Here is a 19,882-nt window from a genome sequence, read left to right as displayed (position 1 = left end):
GGAGAGAGAGAGAGTAAATGGGAGCTACATCCCAGTCATAGAGGTGAGGATGATCGGAGTTCAAGCTAATCATTGACAAAATTATCATGCGTCTGCCTCAAAGGTGTGTGCGGGTGCGTGTGCTCCTGAGTGTATGAGTCAGTGTTTGTGAGTGTGGTTGTGCGTGTACAATGTTCCTGTATGTGTCAGAAAGAGGGAGGGGAGAGAAAAGGAGGGAGGTAGAGAGAGAGAGATATAGGGAAGTCCAACCATGTTAGCCTGTCAGATGGACACTGCACACCTCCTGGCTTCCACATGTAGACGTCTCAGTCTCCTGTAGTCGCTCACTTCAATCCCTTCATCTTCTAATCTTCATCATGGATCCCTCACCTTCTTAACATCCGGACCGCTGATACTTACACACAAACAGTCCCTCAGACAGAGACCAGCTTATTTCTTCTAAAGGATTTTGGAAAACTCTGGAGAGGATCATTCTTCTTCTACAGACTCCAATATGGCAACATACCTTTTCTCGCTCTTCCTGACAGTGATGGTCTGGCGCGGAGATTTCTGTTCCCTGGGGGAGGGCAGGAGGCAGTGGCAGCATCCCACCACCCCAGAGCCCTTCACCCAGAGCCAGTCCTTCTTCCATGGGACCTTCCCTCCAGGGTTCCTCTGGGGTACGGGGACCTCTGCCTTCCAGACCGAGGGGGCCTGGGACTGTGACGGTAAAGGCCCCTCAATCTGGGATAACTTCACCCACTCAGTCCCCCACCGAGGTGATGGAAGTGTCGCTGACGCGGCCAGTGACGGCTACAACCGCTGGGAGGAGGACGTTGAGGCGCTGGGGTACCTCGGGGTGCGCTCCTACGCCTTCTCCCTCTCCTGGCCCCGAATCTTCCCCGACGGTGTTGCCACAGGTCGGCCCAATAGGGTGGCTATGGAGCACTATGGGAGACTGCTCGACAGGCTCCTGGAGAGGGGAATTGAGCCGGTGGTCACCCTGTTCCATTGGGACCTTCCCCAGGCCCTGCAGGAGCACTACGGGGGGTGGAGGAATGACACCCTGGTGGGTTTGTTTGATGCATACGCTGCCTTCTGTTTTCGAACGTACGGGGGCCGTGTGAGGTACTGGATCACCATACACAACCCCTACCTGGTGGCAGTCCAGGGGTACGGGACAGGGGTGCACGCGCCTGGAGAGACAGGCGACGCTACCGCACCCTTTAATGTGGCCCACAACCTCATCAAGGTAAGGCAGGGTCAAGGGTTAAGGGTCAGAGGATGAAGTTGCCCCATAGTCGATGAGCTTTGGTCATTTTATTTTTTTCCCTCCAATGGGAATGGTTAGGATTTCAGAAAGAAAAGTTCCTAGTTCTGTGTCAAAGGGCAATGGATTATTTGTACCCATTTGGGAGGGGGGTCAGGGGGTTGAGTTGTAAATTAGAACCCTTTGGATAGATTGACTTGTGTGAAAGGGTCTGTTGAACAGACCATAGTACAGACTAAGACCACGTTTAGTCAGACAGCCTGTTCCTGAACTTCGTACTTCTGTGGGATTTATCAGCTGATGTCGTCAGTGAATGTTTGCGTCATTCATTGGGTTCAAGACATTGCAAAGAAAATGAGTGAAGACATAACACTTGAAAAGCCATGGTACATGCTGTGCTTTATTCAGTCAATCAGGTTAAACTTATCCAAATGGTTTTATGTTGTGATATTCAATATTCACTGTGCTCCTTCAGCAGCTATTAGCAGTCATTGACCTCTTGTTAAAAAGTGTGTTTACCTTCTGCCACGAGAGGTTTATTACAGCTGCAGTACTGTGATTAGTAAACAGGACACTTAAGGAGCCACTGGGGGTCAAAGTCTGTGACAGCAACAGTTTTGCGGCTTCATTAATAATCAGCTCTGTCCCAGTGCATATTCACACTGTACAGGTCCGATGTCTGTACTATGTGTATGTGTATGTGTAATGTCTCTGCCATAATGCAATGCATGTAACAGACCTCCATTTGATTTATTCCTCATTTTATTTTCATTTCCAGGCGCATGCCAAAGTATGGCACACCTATGACACCTACTTCCGGCCGACTCAGAATGGTAAAGTGTCCATCGTCTTGGGTTCCCATTGGATGGAGCCTAAGAGAGACCAAGCCACACCGGTCAATATTGAACTCTGCCAGCAGTCCATGGAGGCGGTGCTTGGCTGGTTCGCCAATCCCATCTTCAGGGATGGGGACTACCCAGCATCCATGAGATCCACCCACAGGGGGCTTCTGCCTGAGTTCACCCCAGAGGAGAAACACTTGGTGCGGGGAACGGCTGACTTCTTTTCCCTGTCCTTTGGGCCTAACAACCTGCGTCTGGGCCGGAGTCTAGCCCACTATGGGCAGACTGTGTACCCGGACATGAGGCGGGTGCTGGGCTGGGTGAGGCTGGAGTATGGGGACCTGCCTGTGCTGGTGGCGGAGGGGGGCTGGTTCTCAGCTGCAGCTGTGGAGAGAGAGGATACAGATGCCATCTACCTGATGAAGAGGTTCATCAACCAGGTGCTGCAAGGTGAGAAGGGGGCAAGGAGGAGGAGGCCGAGGATGGGGGGCAGGATTAGGGAAAACAGAGGAGGTCAACAAGAGAGAGTACAGTACCAGTCAAAAGTTTAGACACACCTACTCATTCATGGGTTTTATTTATTTGTACTATTTTCTACATTGTAGAATAATAGTGAAGACTTCCAATCTAGGAAATAACACATATGGAATCATGTAGTAACCAGAAAAGTGTTAAACAAATCAAAATATATTTTAGATTTTAGATTCTTCAAAGTAGACACCCTTTGTCTTGATGGCAGCTTTGCACACTCCTGACATTCTCTCAACCAGCTTCATGAGGTAGTCCCCTGGAAGGCATTTCAATTAACAGGTGTGCCTTGTTAAAAGTTCATTTGTGGAATTTCATTCCTTCTTAATGCGTTTGAGCCAATCCGTTGTGTTGTGATAAGGTAGGGGTGGTATACAGAAGATAGCCCTATTTGGTAAACGACCAAGTCCATATTATGGCAAGAACAGTTCAAATGAGCAAAGAGAAACAACAGTCCATCCTTATTATGGGGCGGCAGGCAGCCTAGCGTTGGGCCAGTAACCGAAAGGTTGCTGGATCGAATCCCCGAGCTGACAAGGTAAAAATCTGTTGTTCTGTCCCTGAACAAGGCAGTGTTACCTGGTAGGCCGTCATTGTAAATAAGAATTTGTTCTTAAATGACTTGCCTAGTTAAAGAAAGGTAAAAAAAATAAAAAATGAAGGTCAGTCAATGCAAAAGATTTCAAGAACTTTGAAAGTTTCTTCAAGTGCAGTCGCAAAAACCATCAATCGTTATGATGAAACTGGTTCTCATGAGGTCTGCCACAGGAAAGAAAAACCCAGGGTGACCTCTGCTGCAAAGGATAAGTTCAGTAGAGTTACCAGCCTCTGAAATTGCAGCACAAATAAATGCTTCACAGAGTTCAAGTAACAGACACATGAGACTGTGTGAATCAGGGACTGCGTGAATCAGACTTTCATGCATGAATTGCTGCAAAGAAATCACTACTAAAGGACACCAATAAGAAGAAGGGACTTGCTTGTGCCAAGAAACCAAGCAATTGATAATAGACCGGTGGAAATCTGTGAAGCATGGAGGAGGAGGTGTGATGGTGTGGGGGTGCTTTGCTGGTGACACTGTCTGTGATTTCTTTAGAATTCAAGGCACACTTAACCAGCATGGCTACCACAGCATTCTGCAGCGATACGCCGATATGCCATCCCATCTGGTTTGCGCTTAGTGGGACTATCATTTGTTTTTCAACAGGACAATGACCCAACACACCCTCAGGCTGTGTAATGGCTATTTGACCAAGAAGGAGAATGATGGAGTGCTGCATCAGATGAGCTGGCCTCCACAATCACCCAACCTCAACCCAATTGAGATGGTTTGGGATGAGCTGGACCGCAGAGTGAAGGAAAAGCAGCCAACAAGTGCTCAGCATATGTGGGAACTCCTTCAAGACTGTTGGAAAAGCATTCCAGGTGAAGCTGGTTGAGAGAATGCCAAGAGTGTGCAAAGCTGTCATCAAGGCAAAGGGTGGCTACTTTGAAGACTCTAAAATATATTTTGATTTGTTTAACAGTGTTTTGGTTATGACATGATTCCATGTGTTATTTCATAGTTTTGATGTCTTCACTATTATTCTACAATGTAGAAAATAGCAAAAATAAAGAAAAACCCTTGCACGAGTAGGTGCATCCAGACTTTTGACTGGTACTATACATTTAACCTGATATGTTGTGCTATTTGTACCTCTTTGGTAACATCTCCTTCGTTCTGTGTTTGTCTGTGTCCAGCGATGGTGTTTGACGGTGTCAGAGTGTTTGGCTACACAGCCTGGTCTCTGGTGGATGGTTTTGAGTGGAACTACGGCTACAGTGTGAGACGAGGCCTGTTCTACCTAGATTTCAGCCAGGCCAACAGAACCAGGGTTCCCAAGACCACTGCTCTGTTCTACAGGCAGGTCATCAAGGACAACGGTTTCCTCAGTGATGAGATCACCGGAGAGGTCAAAGGGCGTTTCCCATGTGACTTCCATTGGGGTGTGGCCGACTCCAGCCTACAGGTGAGGGGATGAGAAGGAGAAGAAAGGACACGAGAGAGGCAGGAGAAAGGAAAGAGAGGGTGATTTTATTTTGCAAAACTGCTCTGCCTTCCTTGCTCTTGATCTCAAACAGAACAATAAGCAAGCTGGATGATGCAAACAAAAACAAAAACCTATATATTTCTTCTTTTATCAAAGGTCAATTTCTATCCCTTCTCCCCTCAATTCACCGACCCCCACCTGTACAGCTGGAACCTGACAGGGGATGGGGCACTGCGTCCTGTCCAAGGAGTCAACCTCCACATCAGGGAGGCACAGTGCACTGACTACCTGGCCATCAGTGGTCACGTGAGCCTCTTTAAGTCCACAGGGGCATCTCACTACCTCTTCGCCCTCAACTGGTCCCTAATCCTTGCCCAAGGAGATCTGTCTAATGTGGACACAGAGGCCCTAAGGTAGACACATCAACTGTATACTGTGTATTCAAATGTTTACCACACATGCAAACTCACACTAAAATGCACGCCTGTATGCATACACACTTTGCATTTCAAACTCTTTCTAACAGGTACTACCGCTGCTTCCTCACCGAACTCCGCAAGCAGGGCCTGGAGGCTGTGGTCACCCTCTACTACCCTACTAACAGAGTCCCTCTGCTGGGCTTGCCCGGCCCGCTGCATGCCTCTGGCGGCTGGCTGAACCAGAGCACGGTGGAGGCCTTCCAGAGATACGCAGCCCTCTGCTACAGGGAGCTGGGGCCCTGGGTGAGCTACTGGATTACCATCAATGAGCCCAACAGACTAGTGGATGCCTACAAGATCGGGGAGGAGCAGCATCTGGCAGCCCATAATCTCCTCCTGGCCCACGCTAAGGCCTGGAGGCTTTATGAGAGGGAGTATCTCAGCCAACAGGGAGGACTGGTGTCCCTGGCTCTGCACGCAGACTGGGTAGAACCCGCCAACCCCTTCCTGGAGTCACATGCAACAGCCGCTCAGAGATTCCTGTTGTTTGAGCTTGGTCGTTTCCTAGACCCACTACTAGGGGGCAGAGAGGGGGAGGGTAAGAGTGGTAGGTACCCTCCAGAGGTGAGGAGGTACTTGGAGGAGAGGGCAAGGGTGATGGGCCTCCCTGGATCCCCACTACCACACTTCACCGCCCGGGAAAAAGAGGAGCTAGGAGGGGCGCTGGGCTTCATTGCACTGAACCACTTCACCACACGTCTTGTGTCACCACGCCCCCAGTCTCCTCAGACTGCCCCACCTAACCCCCAGCAACCTCCAGACCATGGCTGCCTGCTGATGTCTGACCACACCTGGGCCTCTTCTGGTCTGGAGCAGGCAGTGGTCCCCTGGGGCCTCCGGAGGGTGCTGCGCTGGGTGAAGGAGAGGTATGGAGGGGCCCTGCCTGTTGTAGTCACAGCCAGTGGGGTGGACGACCAGGCCCCTGTAAATGATCTGCTCAGGCAGCACTACATCAGAAATTACCTACAGGAGGCCCTCAAAGGTGAGCCTCTCTCTAACCTCCTCAAACTCCCTTCAAACCCCCAAACTCCAGTCCAATGATAACCCACTAGTTTGTTCTTATCAGAAATAGCCTGGAGGTTCTATACTTATTTATATTGTTCGAAATAAACAGACCTCTCAGCAGTTTCTTCTGCAGACAGGTAGAGTAGGGCACTCATTAGCAGCTTTAAGTATGAGAGGTCGAAGTTGACTTTTCTCACAGCTCATTTCCTAACACACCACAGCACACGGCCGTATCACATGAGCCCCCTCATAAAACTCATGGACTTTACAGTATAAGAAACCTTTGAGCTCATAAAGTTCATCCCAGTGAGAACTGTCCTGTCATGTACTGAACTAAACGTTCTGTGCAGTACTTTAGCCACAATATGCTACAGCTTCTCTGTTGACATTGCTTTTCTATATGTCAAAAGAGGGATTCTGACCTCAACCTCTCCCTGTTTTTGCTCCTCCCTAGCTCGCCAGTTGGATGGAGTCAACCTAAAGGGCTTCTACGTCTGGAAGCTGCAGGATCGACACGTCCCTGAGTTCGGCCTCTTCACCTCTTCCCACCACAAGTCCCGACCCAAAGCCTCCATCGCAGCCTACAGAGAGATCATCGAGCGCAGCGGTTTCCCTGGCAACAACGTCACATCCTCCTGTAGGATCATTGACCGCAGGGCGGTGTGTTCCATCTGCGCTCGCATCTCAGAGAACAAACTGCTGCTGTTCTTCGCTGCATGTCTCCTCCTTACGTTAGCTATGCTGGTGGGGGTCGTCATCGTCGTCGTCAGGGGGAAGAGGACTAGGAGGAGGAGGAGGGTGGGTTTGCCGGTGTGTCCCATCCCGCTCGGGAGGAAGTGTCAGCCGTGGGAGAGAGTGTCACTACAGAGTGTGACGGATAGGATCCGCGTGGTCCGCTGTTAGTCAGGGCCTCATTCATACTGAGTTCATTCCTGTTGTAGTGGCCTGCAGGTTTTACACGCCAGCCAAGCTTCCGGGAGAGTGCCATGGTGCCCTTTTGAGTTGTGGTTCTTAGGGACAGGTCTAGGATCAGCTTACCCTCCCCAAAACCTTGAACTTATTGGATAAAGGAAAAATTTAGATCAGTGTCTAGGGGGCAACTTCATTATCCTCCACAAGCCCAATGGGACTGGGCTCAACGCAGCGGGATCAGCAAGGGCCAAGGGGTCATCTTCTGTCTGAGCCCTAGAGATACCACATATTGATGATCAATGTATAGGCAATTAACATAATTGACAGTATGTAGGATATATGTTATCACAGACAAGAATATGATGTTGCCATGGGATTGCTTTGTTGTTTCGTTGACAGAACGTTGGCTATAGCTTGAGATCTTCTATGAATGCTGCTGTTGTGATGTACTGATCATGTATGGTGTACAAGAGCGGCCTGTTAGTATGACTTGTTGGTGTGTGTCATAGTGTGTCCTCACCTGTCTTGTAATTTGGTGGGTACTTATATTTGTCCTATTTCACACGTGTACAAGTGTGAATTTATACGTGTGAATTTATAAATGTTTTTTTTTTTTTTTTTGCATATCCCAACTCTCCCTGAGACACCCTTGGACAGTCTTTGTATATTTGTGGTAAGGAGTTCCTAAAATAGGGAGTCTGCGCTGATGGCAGTAGTGTTTTTCCCTCTGCGCTCCAGAGACAAAACCACTTGAACATGTTATCTACAAATGGCTAACTCAAGCGCTTATTCTAATTTATTATTGCCAATGATTGTGCACCTTTTTTGGGAAGATGATGGGCAAAGTTTGCTGAGTTCAAAACATTTTATTCTGTAAATGGATCCAAAATAATACATTATATATGAAATAAAATTAAATCGTTGTGCCAGAAGTTGCTGCTCTATGTGGGCACTGTTTCCTTCAGACACTGCTGCCCCCTAGTGGGTGTCATATGTCCCAAAACTGGTTCACGGCCCTTGATAAGAAAATAGAGAGAGAATGAGAGAGAGAGAGAAATAATTGGTAGAGAGAATTGAATTGAGAGACAGAGAACTGAGAGAGGATTTAATTGAGAGAGAGCGAGAGAGAGAGAGAGAAAGAGAGAGAGAGAGAGGGAGGTTGAATCCAAGATGGCGTAGCAGTAAAGACGTTGTTTGTTGTTGTCCTGTGTACATTTTTTGTTGTCTTTTTTTGTATATATTTCAATCTCTTTATCCATTTTTTAATTAAATATACCTTCCAGCAACCCGCCTCACTCAATGTGATACGAATCTGCTATTTTAAGACATTATAGCTAGAACCTCCATCAGGAGCTAGCCATCGGAATCTAACCAGCTAATTAGCTACTAGCTATTTAGTCCTTGTTAGCCACTGCTAGCGGCCTTTACCTTTAGCTCAGACACTCGATGCTTTTAGCCTGGATAATATTTGCCAGTCTGCACAGCACGATATCAACCCTGAGCATACCGGACTGCTTTTCTCCACTACAACACCGGATTCCTGCCTTAAGCCCTGGACCATTACTCCTGATCATCGCAGCTAGCTAGCTGCTACCGAGTGGCCCAGCCCCGAAGCTAGCCTTGAGCCAGTCCCATCTCCCGGCCTGCTCAGTGAACCCTATGATCACTCGGCTATACAGCTGATGCCTCCCGAACTCTTCACTAACACGACTAGAATCCACTACATCACCGGATTCCTGCTGTAAGCTCTGGACCTTTGCATCGGATCATCGCAGCTAGCTAGCTGCTACCGAGTGGCTATAGTGGCTAACGCCCTTGTCCAGAAGCTAGCACCAGTTAGCCTTGAGCCAGGTGCATCTCCCGGCTGGCAAATTAAATTACTCCAGCTACAATACCTCTTTTGCCAACTGGCCTGGACCCTTTGTCGACACGGAGCCCTGCCGATCCATCACGACTGGACTGCCAACGTAATTCCGGCGGATGTGCCCTCAACCGGCCTTTGCCGGACATCAGTGAAGACGTTTCTGCTAGCCCCGGCCTGCTAACTTTATGAACGCTGTGTTTCCCGCTTGCTAGCGTAGAACTTTGCAGGTTAGCGGCTTCCCTGTTTCATTTATTGCTGTTTACTGGACCCTATGATCACTTGGCTACATAACTGATGCATGCTGGACTGTTCATTAATCACAGTACTCCATTTTGTTTATTGTGTTTATCTGTCAGCCCCAGCCTCGAACTCAGGCCCTGTGTGTAGTTAACTGACCCTCTCTGCACATTCATCACCATTTTACCTGTTGTTGTTGCCTTAGCTGATTTGCTGTTGTTGTCTTACCAGTTGTTGTCTTAGCTAGCTCTCCCAATCAACACCTGCGATTGCTTTATGCCTCGCGTTATGTCTCTCTCTAATGTCAATATGCCTTGTATACTGTTGTATAGGGTAGTTATCATTGTTTTAGTTTACTGTGGAGCCCCTATTCCCACTCAACATGCCTCAGATACCTCTTTTGTCCCACCTCCCACCCATGCGGTGACCTCACCCAGCATAACTAGTGCGTCCAGAGATGCAACCTCTCTTATCGTCACTCAATGCCTAGGTTTACCTCCACTGTACCCGCACCCTACCATACCCCTGTCTGTACATTGTGCCCTGAATCTATCCTATCACGCCCAGAAATCTGCTCCTTTTATTCTCTGTCCCCAACGCACTCTTCCTCTTTTCCTCAGGTGATGTAGAGGTTAACCCAGGCCCTGTGTGTCCCCAGGCCTTGTGTGTCCCCAGGCGCTCTCATTTGTTGACTTCTGTAACCGTAAAGGCCTTGGTTTCATGCATGTTAACATCAGAAGCCTCCTCCCTTAGTTTGTTTTACTCACTGCTTTAGCACACTCTGCCAACCCTGATGTCCTTGCCGTGTCTGAATCCTGGCTTAGGAAGGCCACCAAAAATTCTGAGATTTCCATCCCCAACTACATTTTCCGCCAAGATAGAACTGCGAAAGGGGGAGGAGTTGCAATCTACTGCAGAGATCTCTCCAGAAATAAGTCTCTCACTGTTGCCGCCTGCTATAGACACCCTCAGCCCCCAGCTGTGCCCTGAACCCCATATGTGAATTGATTGCCCCCCATCTATCTTCAGAGTTCATTCTGTTAGGTGACCTAAACTGGGATATGCTTAACATCCCGGCCATCCTACAATCTAAGTTAGATGCCCTCAATCTCACACAAATGATCAAGGAACCCACCAGGTACAACCCTAAATCTGTAAATATGGGCACCCTTATAGCTATTAGCCCTCCAAATACACCTCTGCTGTTTTCAATCAGGATCTCAGCGATCACTGCCTCATTGCCTACATCCGTTATTGGTCCGCGGTCAAACGACCACCCCTCAACACTGTCAAACGCTCCCTAAAACACTTCTGCGAGCAGGCCTTTCTAATCGACCTGGCCCGGGTATGCTGGAAGGATATTGATCTCATCCCGTCAGTAGAGGATGCCTGGTCGTTCTTTAAAAGTAATTTCCTCACCATCTTAAATAAGCATGCCCCTTTCAAATTATGTAAAACTAAGAACAGATATAGCCCTTGGTTCACTCCAGACCTGACTTCCCTTGCAACATCAGCAAGATGGGCAGTCCAATGGTGAAAACATCAGTAGCCTAAAAGTCATAAGCACTAAGTGTGCTTGATAAATAGTGAAAATTGGCACAAAAGCAATAATGGCATTATAATGAATGTGTCAATATGACAGCAGTCAAAAATAGTAAATTCTTGTCAGCTCGTGGTTACATAGTGTGCGTCTTCATGCAATGGCATAAGACATCCGTGTCACATAAACCACAAAGCTGGTGAGTGCGTTGCTGATGTTGTTTTTTGCTTGAGATGTAGCTCTAAGTGATGACATTTTATGCGGATAATCGTCCATAGCATTGTCACCGGCTTGTTCTTTCCAAACAGTGCCACCCCTCCACTCTTCTCTCCTGTCTCACCTGCTCAGTGGACATGATTCTGTTTTTTTTTTGCGCTTAGGCCTCGGAGATGTATGTTCAGGCTGAGGCTCAGAATCAGAAGAATAATCATCCGAGATGTCACGATCGATTCTTCCCCACCATCTGAGTCGTTTTCATTCAGATTTTGTAGCAATGCTAAGGCAGCACGTGCATTCATTCCTCTAGGTCTTCGTGCCATTGTAAATTATGCACGCTCTCACTGTGTACTCCAAGTACTGTAGGCCAGCGTAGGCTGATAAGACAGTTTAGTCACAGTAAATAGGTTTCTCCAAGCTCTGATGCTGCTGATGGTCATTAGTAGCCTTATAAACTTCCTGGTACTCAGCACTCCTCTAATCACTCTGACATCAATGCAAATATAATTGAAAATCAAACATTTCATGAGAGCCCATGAGCTCATGTTGTGCAACATTTCTATAGGCTAACAATTGTGTGAGAAAATAGTGATGACCTCTACTAAAAAGAGGAGGATCCCATCAGCTTTCTATAGACTAGGCCTACTATGTTTATTTCTCAACTTTAATAATATTAAGCAAATATTAAGCTCCTGTTTACAACAGGAGTATTACACACCAGGCTGGCATGAAAATGACCCACAGGAAAAGCGTCTTCCTTTTGGGTATTTAAGTGCATAGATGACATATTTTTTTCCACTGTGTCACGACTCGGTTCCTCTCCTTGTTCGGGCAGCGTTCGGCGGTCGACATCACCGGTCTTCTAGCCATCACCGATCCACCTTTCATTTTCCATTTGCTTTGTCTTGTTTTCCCAAAAACCTGGTTTACATTTCCCTCATTACTTGTGGTGTATTTAACCCACTGTTCCCCCCCCCATGTCTGTGAGTGAAATTGTTCATTACGGTTATTGTGTGACGCGTCAGGCTGTTTTGTCCCGGGTATTGTTTTGAACCCGTGGTATTGTATTATTGTACATTATTTTGTGTGACCAGGGCGCTATTCGCTTTTGCCTTTGGCTGGAGTGTTGTGATGCTGTTGCGTCCAACTGTTTTGCTTCTGCCGATTAAAGTGTGCCTGTTCACTCATCTCTGCTCTCCTGCACCTGACTCCAGTTGACCAGTTGCACACACAGTCTGACACACTGCCCCTGTTTCGAAACATTTGCATGATAATGGTCCATTCTAAATCAAAACAAATTTTACACATACAGTACCAGTCAAAAATTTGGACACACCTACTCATTCAAGGGTTTTTCTTTATTTTTACTATTTTCTACAATGTAGAACAGTGAAGACATCAAAACTATGAAATAACACATATGGAATCATGTAGTAACCGAAAAAGTGTTAAACAAATCAAAAGATGTTTTAGATTTTAGATTCTTCAAAGTAACCACCCTTTGCCTTGATGACAGCTGCCACGCCTGTTCCCGCTCCCCCTCTCTGGCGCTCGAGGGCGCCGGGCTGCCCTTCATTACGGACACTTGTCATCATTGGACACACCTGGACTCCTTCCCTTTGTTGATTGCCCCTTCTATAACTATTTGCTCCCCCGTTTGTTCCCTGTGTCAGCATTAATGTCATTATATAGTCATGTCCAGACGCTGTCCTGTCCTGTTCAATGTCCGTTACTAATTAAATGTTCACTCCCTGTACCTGCTTCTTGTCTCCAGCGTTGATCCTTACAGACAGCTTTGCATCTTGGCATTCTCTCAACCAGCTTCACCTGGAATACTTTTCCGACAGTCTTGAAGGAGTTCCCACATATGCTGAGAACTTGTTACCTGCTTTTCCTTCAATCTGCGGTCCAACTCATCCCAAACCTTCTCAATTGGGTTGAGGTCAGGTGATTGTGGAGTCCAGCTCATCTGATGCAGCACTCCATCATTCTCCGTCTTGGTCAAATAGCAGTTACACAGCCTGGAGGTGTGTTGAGTCATTGTCCTGTTAAAAAACAAATGATAGTCCCACTAAGCGCAAACAAGATGGGATGGCATATCGCTTCAGAATGCTGTGGTAGCCATGCTGGTTAAGTGTGCCTTGAATTCTAAAGAAATCACAGACAGTGTCACCAGCAAAGCACCCCCACACCATCACACCTCCTCCTCCATGCTTCACGGTGAGAACCACACGTGGAGATTATCTGTTCACCTACTCTGCGTCTCACAAAGACATGGCGGTTGGAACCAAAAATCTCAAATTGGGACTCAAAGGACAGATTTCCACCGGTCTAATATCCATTGCCTGGTGTCTACTTTGAAGAATCGCAAATTTCACATAGATGTTGGTTTGTTTATCACTTTTTTGGTTCCTACATGATTCCATGTGTTATTTCATAGTTTTGATGTATTCACTATTATTTTACAATGTAGAAAATAGTAAAAATAAAGAAAAACCCTTGAATGAGTAGGTGTGTCCAAACTTTTGACTGGTACTGTATATTATTAGTATATGTAAAGACAAGATTATATCAAGAATAGACTGATGGGTGACAATATTATATAATATAATAATCACTTGTGAATGATGCCCAGCATAAGAAACTGCCTTCTTCTTGCGACTTTTTCGAATCATAGTCGCACACCTCATGTAGCCTAGCCCATAGACCTATATGTTTTGATAAGGTTAGTATCACAACTGAAGTGGCCAAATAAATTCTAAAAATGAAGCACATTAATCCGCTTCACAAGGGGTTAAGAGCCTAACTGGCATACATAAGCAGTGTGTGAGTTTCACGTTTGGGGAAGATAATTTTCACTATAAAAATGCACCTTTATAAAAAGGATTACATGCATTATTGCATTTACGGTCACTTTTGATAATGGCTTTTTCCACTAATGGAACATTCGTGCTTATATCCTACTGCCATGTACGCATTGCTGCGCTTATAATGTGAAGAAATAGCCTAATAGTTTATCAACATTTTAAGCTAAGCATTCTGTACTGTTGCGTCAGCCACATTGAGTAAATATATATATTGTTTATGCTGGTGGTTGTATTCATTTGGGATCTATCACATCCCACAACTGTCCCAGACTATGTGTAACGGATGTGAAACGGCTAGCTTAGTTAGCGTGGGCGCTAAATAGCGTTTCAATCAGTGACGTCACTTGCTCTGAGACCTTGAAGTAGTAGTTCCCCTTGCTCTGCAAGGGCCGCGGCTTTTGTGGCGCGATGGGTAACGATGCTTCGAGGTTGACTGTTGATGTGTGCAGAAGGTCCCTAGTTCGCGCCCGGGTATGGGCGAGGGGACGGTCTAAAATTATACTGTTACATTGATGCTGTTGACCCGGATTACTGGTTGCTGCGGAAAAAGGAGGAAGGTCAAAAGGGGGGTGAGTGTAACGGATGTGAAACAGCTAGCTTAGTTAGCGTGGGCGCTAAATAGCGTTTCAATCAGTGACGTCACTTGCTCTGAGACCTTGAAGTAGTAGTTCCCCTTGCTCTGCAAGGGCCGTGGCTTTTGTGGAGCGATGGGTAACGATGCTTCGAGGGTGACTGTTGATGTGTGCAGAAGGTCCCTAGTTCGCGCCCGGGTATGGGCGAGGGGACGGTCTAAAATTATACTGTTACATATGTTTGGAATATTTATTTCTCACACAGAATAGAATGTAAACTTTTGTACTATGGGGATGGTAGATTGACATAGGCTAGTGCTTTTGCTGTTTGTTAGGCCTGCTCATCTTGTTGGCTGACGAAAAGTAAATGTGGACAGTTCTTCCAAGATCTTCAATATGCAACTCGGAATTGTACAAGGACATGTGCAGTGTCGTCCCTGATTTGTCTGTCTTCACTGGTAGCCTGTGAGAAAGACCCGATCACGTGATGGAGAGCCATGCGAGTGAGAGGGCTTCGGCTTGCGCAGCACTCAAGGAGAAGGGCACAACACAGCATTACGGGCCGCAAAAGGCATGGTTTGTTTTAGGGTGCATTATGGCCACACAAAGGGGATGCCACCATGAAATTGTAGATATTATCAAGTGCTTGTCAAATTGTGAATGAGAGATTATTGAAGCCTGATCAAAAAAACAAAGCCTAGGAACAGTGGGTTAGCTGCCTTGTTCAGGGGCAGAGCGACAGATTTTTTTTACCGTGTCAGCTCGGGGGATTCGATTTTGTAGTCCAACGCTCTAACCACTAGGCTACCTGCGCACTCCCTCAAGTTGATTGGAGAAAATCTACTTTCTAAAAAATATACTATAAAATAATGCCACGGAATTCTTAGCAATTTTTTTCTGCTAAATGAACTAGCCCACAGCCATTTGACACAGCCAGATCAGGACCTAACACAAGGACAACTGAGAGTATGCTACTCTTTTCTTCTGTAATAGACTATATTTTCTTCATATCATGCTTCTTTAGACCTGTCTAAAATAAATAATGTATTTATTGTGAAGGTGTAGGCTATATTACTTGGATTTCTTAGACTTTTTAAAATGTAGATGTTTCAAAGGTCTGCGTCAGTGTTTTGTAGGCTATGTGTGGAAGCCAGGAGATGCTACAAGTGTTTATGATAATGAATGGTCAATTACCGTGAGACCAACAGTTATTTGCTTGACAATCACCGACTGACGAAATGTCATGACTGCCACAGCCTACCATTTTGAGATTATAATTAGAATAGATTAATACAATATAAGGGCCCGCCCTGTTCTTTATTCACAATTGGCGATTGCATAATAATTATGCATCGTTCGCTTCACCTCGCTCATCAACTCACCCATTCTCCCAATCATACTTTACTTAATTTATTTAAACTGTTGTTAAATAGCTGAAATTACTTTCGGTATAGTTTAGGTTGAGTTTCGAGGCAATTATCAGGGTGGTTATCAACGGGACATGGCACCTTCAACTATCGTAGAAGGAGCGGAGCAGGTGCTACTGTCTGGAGAGGAAACTACTCACAGGTAAAACATATGAGCGAGCAAAACAGCGCCCCTTTGTCTTTACGTAGCCCATATATGCAGATATATGACATGCCAGACAACATCAGATTCATGGGCTACACATACCGAAACAGAGGGGCGCTGTTTCGCTGGCTCGGATGATTTATCTAATATTGATTCGTCTTTGTCTCGCTCAAATAAATAATCAATATTTCATTATTTTATTTGGATGGGCAAGAATGTATGGTAGGGCAGGCCCCCAAAGGCCCACCCATAACGCCAGTCTTGTTTTTAACATGCAATTGCATTTAGAACTGTTTCCCAATGAATGAGCTTGTAAAATCACATTTTATTCCAGCAGCAACCAGCTAAGGAGCGGCAGAATAAATCTCGCTCAAAATAGGCTCTGTATGCTGTGCACATGAGATAGTTGTGTTGGATAAATAATATGCATGATGACTAATGAAAATACACACAGGCCAATTTAATTCCACTAAATTATGCAAATTAACCTATAGACCATATTGTTAATGATGGCGCTGGAGAGAATGCTGTCGTTCCAAACCAATTGTGCTATTGTGTGTTTTTTCTCCTTATTTGTTACTTATTTTGTACATAATGTTTCTGCCACCGTCTCTTATGACCGAAAAGAGCTTCTAGAAATCAGGACAGTGATTACTCACCTCATATTGAAAGACATTTTTTTCTTTAAGGAGTTGGACGGGAGGGATTTACTCCAGACACCCGACAAGGCCCTTATCCCTGTCATATATTGAGGATGAAGGTCGGGGTGCATTGTAAGGATCCGGCGGCGAGTGGGTAATTTGCCTTTACCATCGGTCCTATTAGCCAAAGAACAATCATTAGATCATAAAAGAGATGAACTACAAACACATATATCCTACCAATGGGACATTAAAAACTGTAATGTCTTATGTTTCACAGTCGTGGCTGAACAACGAAATTAATAACATACAGCTGATGGGTTATACACTGTATCGGCAGGATAGAACAGTAGCTTCTGGTAAGACAAGGGGTTGCGGTCAATGTATATTTGTAAACAACAACTGGTGCACGATATCTAAGGAAGTCTTAAGGTTTTGCTCGCCTGAGGTAGAGTATCTCATGATAAGCTGTACACCACACTGTTTACCAAGAGAGTTTTCAACTATATTCTTCGTAGCAGTCTATTTACCACCACAGACCGATGCTGGCACTAAGACCGCACTCAATGAGCTGTATACGGCCATAATCAAACAGGAAAACGCTCATCCAGAGGCGGCGCTCCAAGTGGCAGGGGACTTTAATGCAAGGAAACTTAAATGCATTTTACCTAATTTCTACCAGCATGTTAAATGTGCAACCAGAGGGAAAAAAAACTCAAGACCACCTTTACTCCACACACAGAGACGCATACAAAGCTCTCCCTTGCCCTGCATTTGGCAAATCTGACCATAATTATATCCTCCTGGTTCCTGCTTACAAGCAAAGCGTCAATACAGGACTAAGATCGAATCGTACTACACTGGATCCGACACTCGTCGAATGTGGCAGGGCTTGCAAACTAATACAGACTACAAAGGGAAGCACAGCTGCGAGCTGCCCAGTGACACGAGCCTACCAGACGAGCTAAATTACTTCTATGCTCGCTTCGAGGCAAGTAACACTGAAACATCCATGAGAGCATCAGCTGTTCCGGACGACTGCGTGATCACGCTCTCCGTAGCCAATGTGAGTAAGACCTTTTAAACAGGTCAACATTCGCAAGGCCAGGCGGTTTACCATGACGTGTACTCTGAGCATGCACTGACCAACTGGCAAGTATCTTCACTGGCATTTTTAACCTCTCCCTGTCTGAGTCTATAATACCAATATGTTTCAAGCAGACCACTATAGTCCCTGTGCCCAAGAACACTAAGGTAACCTGCCTAAATGACTAGCGACCCGTAGCACTCACATCTGTAGCCATGAAGTGCTTTGAAAGGCTGGGCATGGCCCACATCAACTCCATTATCCCAGAAACCCTATAACCACTCCAATTTGCATACCGCCCCAGCTTTCAACACCATAGTGGCCTCAAAGCTCATCACTAAGCTAAGGACCCTGGGACTAAACATCTCCCTCTGCAACTGGATCCTGGACTTCCTGAAAGGCCGCCCCCAGGTGGTAAGGGTAGGTAACAACACATCCGCCACGCTGATCCTCAACATGGGCGCCCCTCAGGGGTGCGTGCTCAGTCTCCTCCTGTTCATTCCTGACTGCATGGCCAAGCACGACTCCAACACTATCATTACGTTTGCTGATGGTAGGCCTGATCACCGACAACAATGAGACAGCCTATAGGGAGGAGGTCAGAGACCTGGTGCCAGGACAACAACCTCTCCATCAACGTGATCAAGACAAAGGAGATGATTGTGGACTACAGGAAAAGGAGGACCGAGCACGCACCCCATTCACATCGACGGGGCTGTAGTGGAGCAGGTTGAGAGCTTCAAGTTCCTTGGTGTCCGCATCACCAACAAACTATCATGGTCCAAGCAGACCAAGACAGTTGTGAAGAGGGCACGACAAAACCTATTCCCCCTCAGGAGACTGAAAAGTTTTGGCATTGGTCCTCAGATCCTCAAAAATGTATTCAGCTGCACCATTGAGAGCACTGGTTGCATCACTGCCTGGTATGGCAACTGCTCTGCTTCCGACCACAAGGCACGACAGAGGGTAGTGCGCACGGCCCAGTACATCACTGGGGCCAAGCTTCCTGACATGCAGGACCTGGCGGTGTCAGAGGAAGGCCCTAAGAATTGTCAAATATGCCAGCCACCCTAGTCATAGACTGTTCTCTCTGCTACCGCACGGGAAGTGGTGCCGGAGCGCCAAGTCTAGGTCCAAAAGGCTCAACAGCTTCTAACCCCAAGCCATAAGATTCATGAACAGCTAATCAAATGGCTACCCAGACTATTTGCATCCCCTCCCCTTTTACACTGCTGCTATTCTCTGTTTATTATCTATGCATAGTCACTTTAACTCTACCTAAATGTACATATTACCACAATTACCTCAACTAACTGGTTCTCCTGCTCATTGACTCTGTACTGATACCCCCTGTATATAGCCTAGCTGTTGTAATTTTACTGATGCTCTTTAATTATTTGTTACTTTTAATACTTATTTTTTACTTAACACATAAGGGCTTGTAAGTAAGCATTTTACTGTTGTATTAGGTGCAATGGACATATAACAATGTATTTCCATTGACTGGTATTTCCTTCAATGGGATTTTTTTTTGTCTCTGTCATTTTGGCCTGCAACAATTTTAATGATCTGCTTTTCCTTATTTTTTAAAATATTTTTTTGCTTTTGCTAACATAAACCCTCCCACTGGGAAAACCCTGGTTGAAAAGTCATGTCTCAGAGTGATTTGTAATAGACTGTTATAGGCCCAATTAAAAAAAGTAAACATTGGCTGTTGATTACATCATATTTTTTTACATGGTGGGGTTCTGAATTTTTTAAAGAAAAAGTTTGGAATCCCCCAGAGTAGAGGATGCATTAGTACCATTGTTTCACCACAGAGTCTAGTTTGTAACTTCGGTAATATGCTAAATGACTGACATATGATACATAATCTTGAGTTGTCATGTAATGATGTGGCATCTCCACATGAAACAGTTTTTCTAGGTAGAGGCAGTGAAAGACCATGAATACAAATAAGGAAAGGCTTTGTTATGACAGATTAATAGAATAACCCTTGACCTTGTTCTCATCCATCATAATCAAGACTGGGGTGTATTCATTACATCTTGCAACGGAACCCGTCTACGTTTAAGAACCAAACGGAAGCAAACAGAGCAAAACTTTGAGGGACCTACCTGAATTTGTCCAATAGAAACTCTAATTTTCGTTGTAAAACGTTTTTCATTTGGAGTAAACTGTTTCTGTTAAAAAACTTTTTGCAATGCAACAAACTAAATGTTTTGCAACAGAATTGGCGTA

The 19,882-nt window shown here is 45.7% G+C and overlaps 1 protein-coding gene across 1 annotated transcript; it reads left to right on the top strand.

Annotated features, from left to right (window-relative positions):
• The first annotated feature begins 126 nt into the window (after positions 1–126).
• On the top strand, positions 127–12,089 carry LOC110488710 (beta-klotho). The gene is made up of 6 exons (XM_021561028.3): positions 127–1,231; positions 2,028–2,541; positions 4,360–4,628; positions 4,806–5,062; positions 5,176–6,110; positions 6,588–12,089. Exons 1-6 carry the CDS (start codon positions 494–496, stop codon positions 7,034–7,036), a joined length of 3,162 nt encoding a protein of 1,053 aa, XP_021416703.1. The 5' UTR covers positions 127–493; the 3' UTR covers positions 7,037–12,089.
• The last annotated feature ends 7,793 nt before the right edge of the window (positions 12,090–19,882 follow it).

Source organism: Oncorhynchus mykiss, chromosome 14, assembly GCF_057628025.1.
Source record: "Oncorhynchus mykiss isolate SJ-2025 chromosome 14, ASM5762802v1, whole genome shotgun sequence".
Taxonomy (NCBI): Eukaryota; Metazoa; Chordata; class Actinopteri; order Salmoniformes; family Salmonidae; genus Oncorhynchus; species Oncorhynchus mykiss.
The sequence above is the reverse complement of the archived record's forward strand: the minus strand, read 5'-3'. Positions and strand labels throughout refer to the sequence as shown.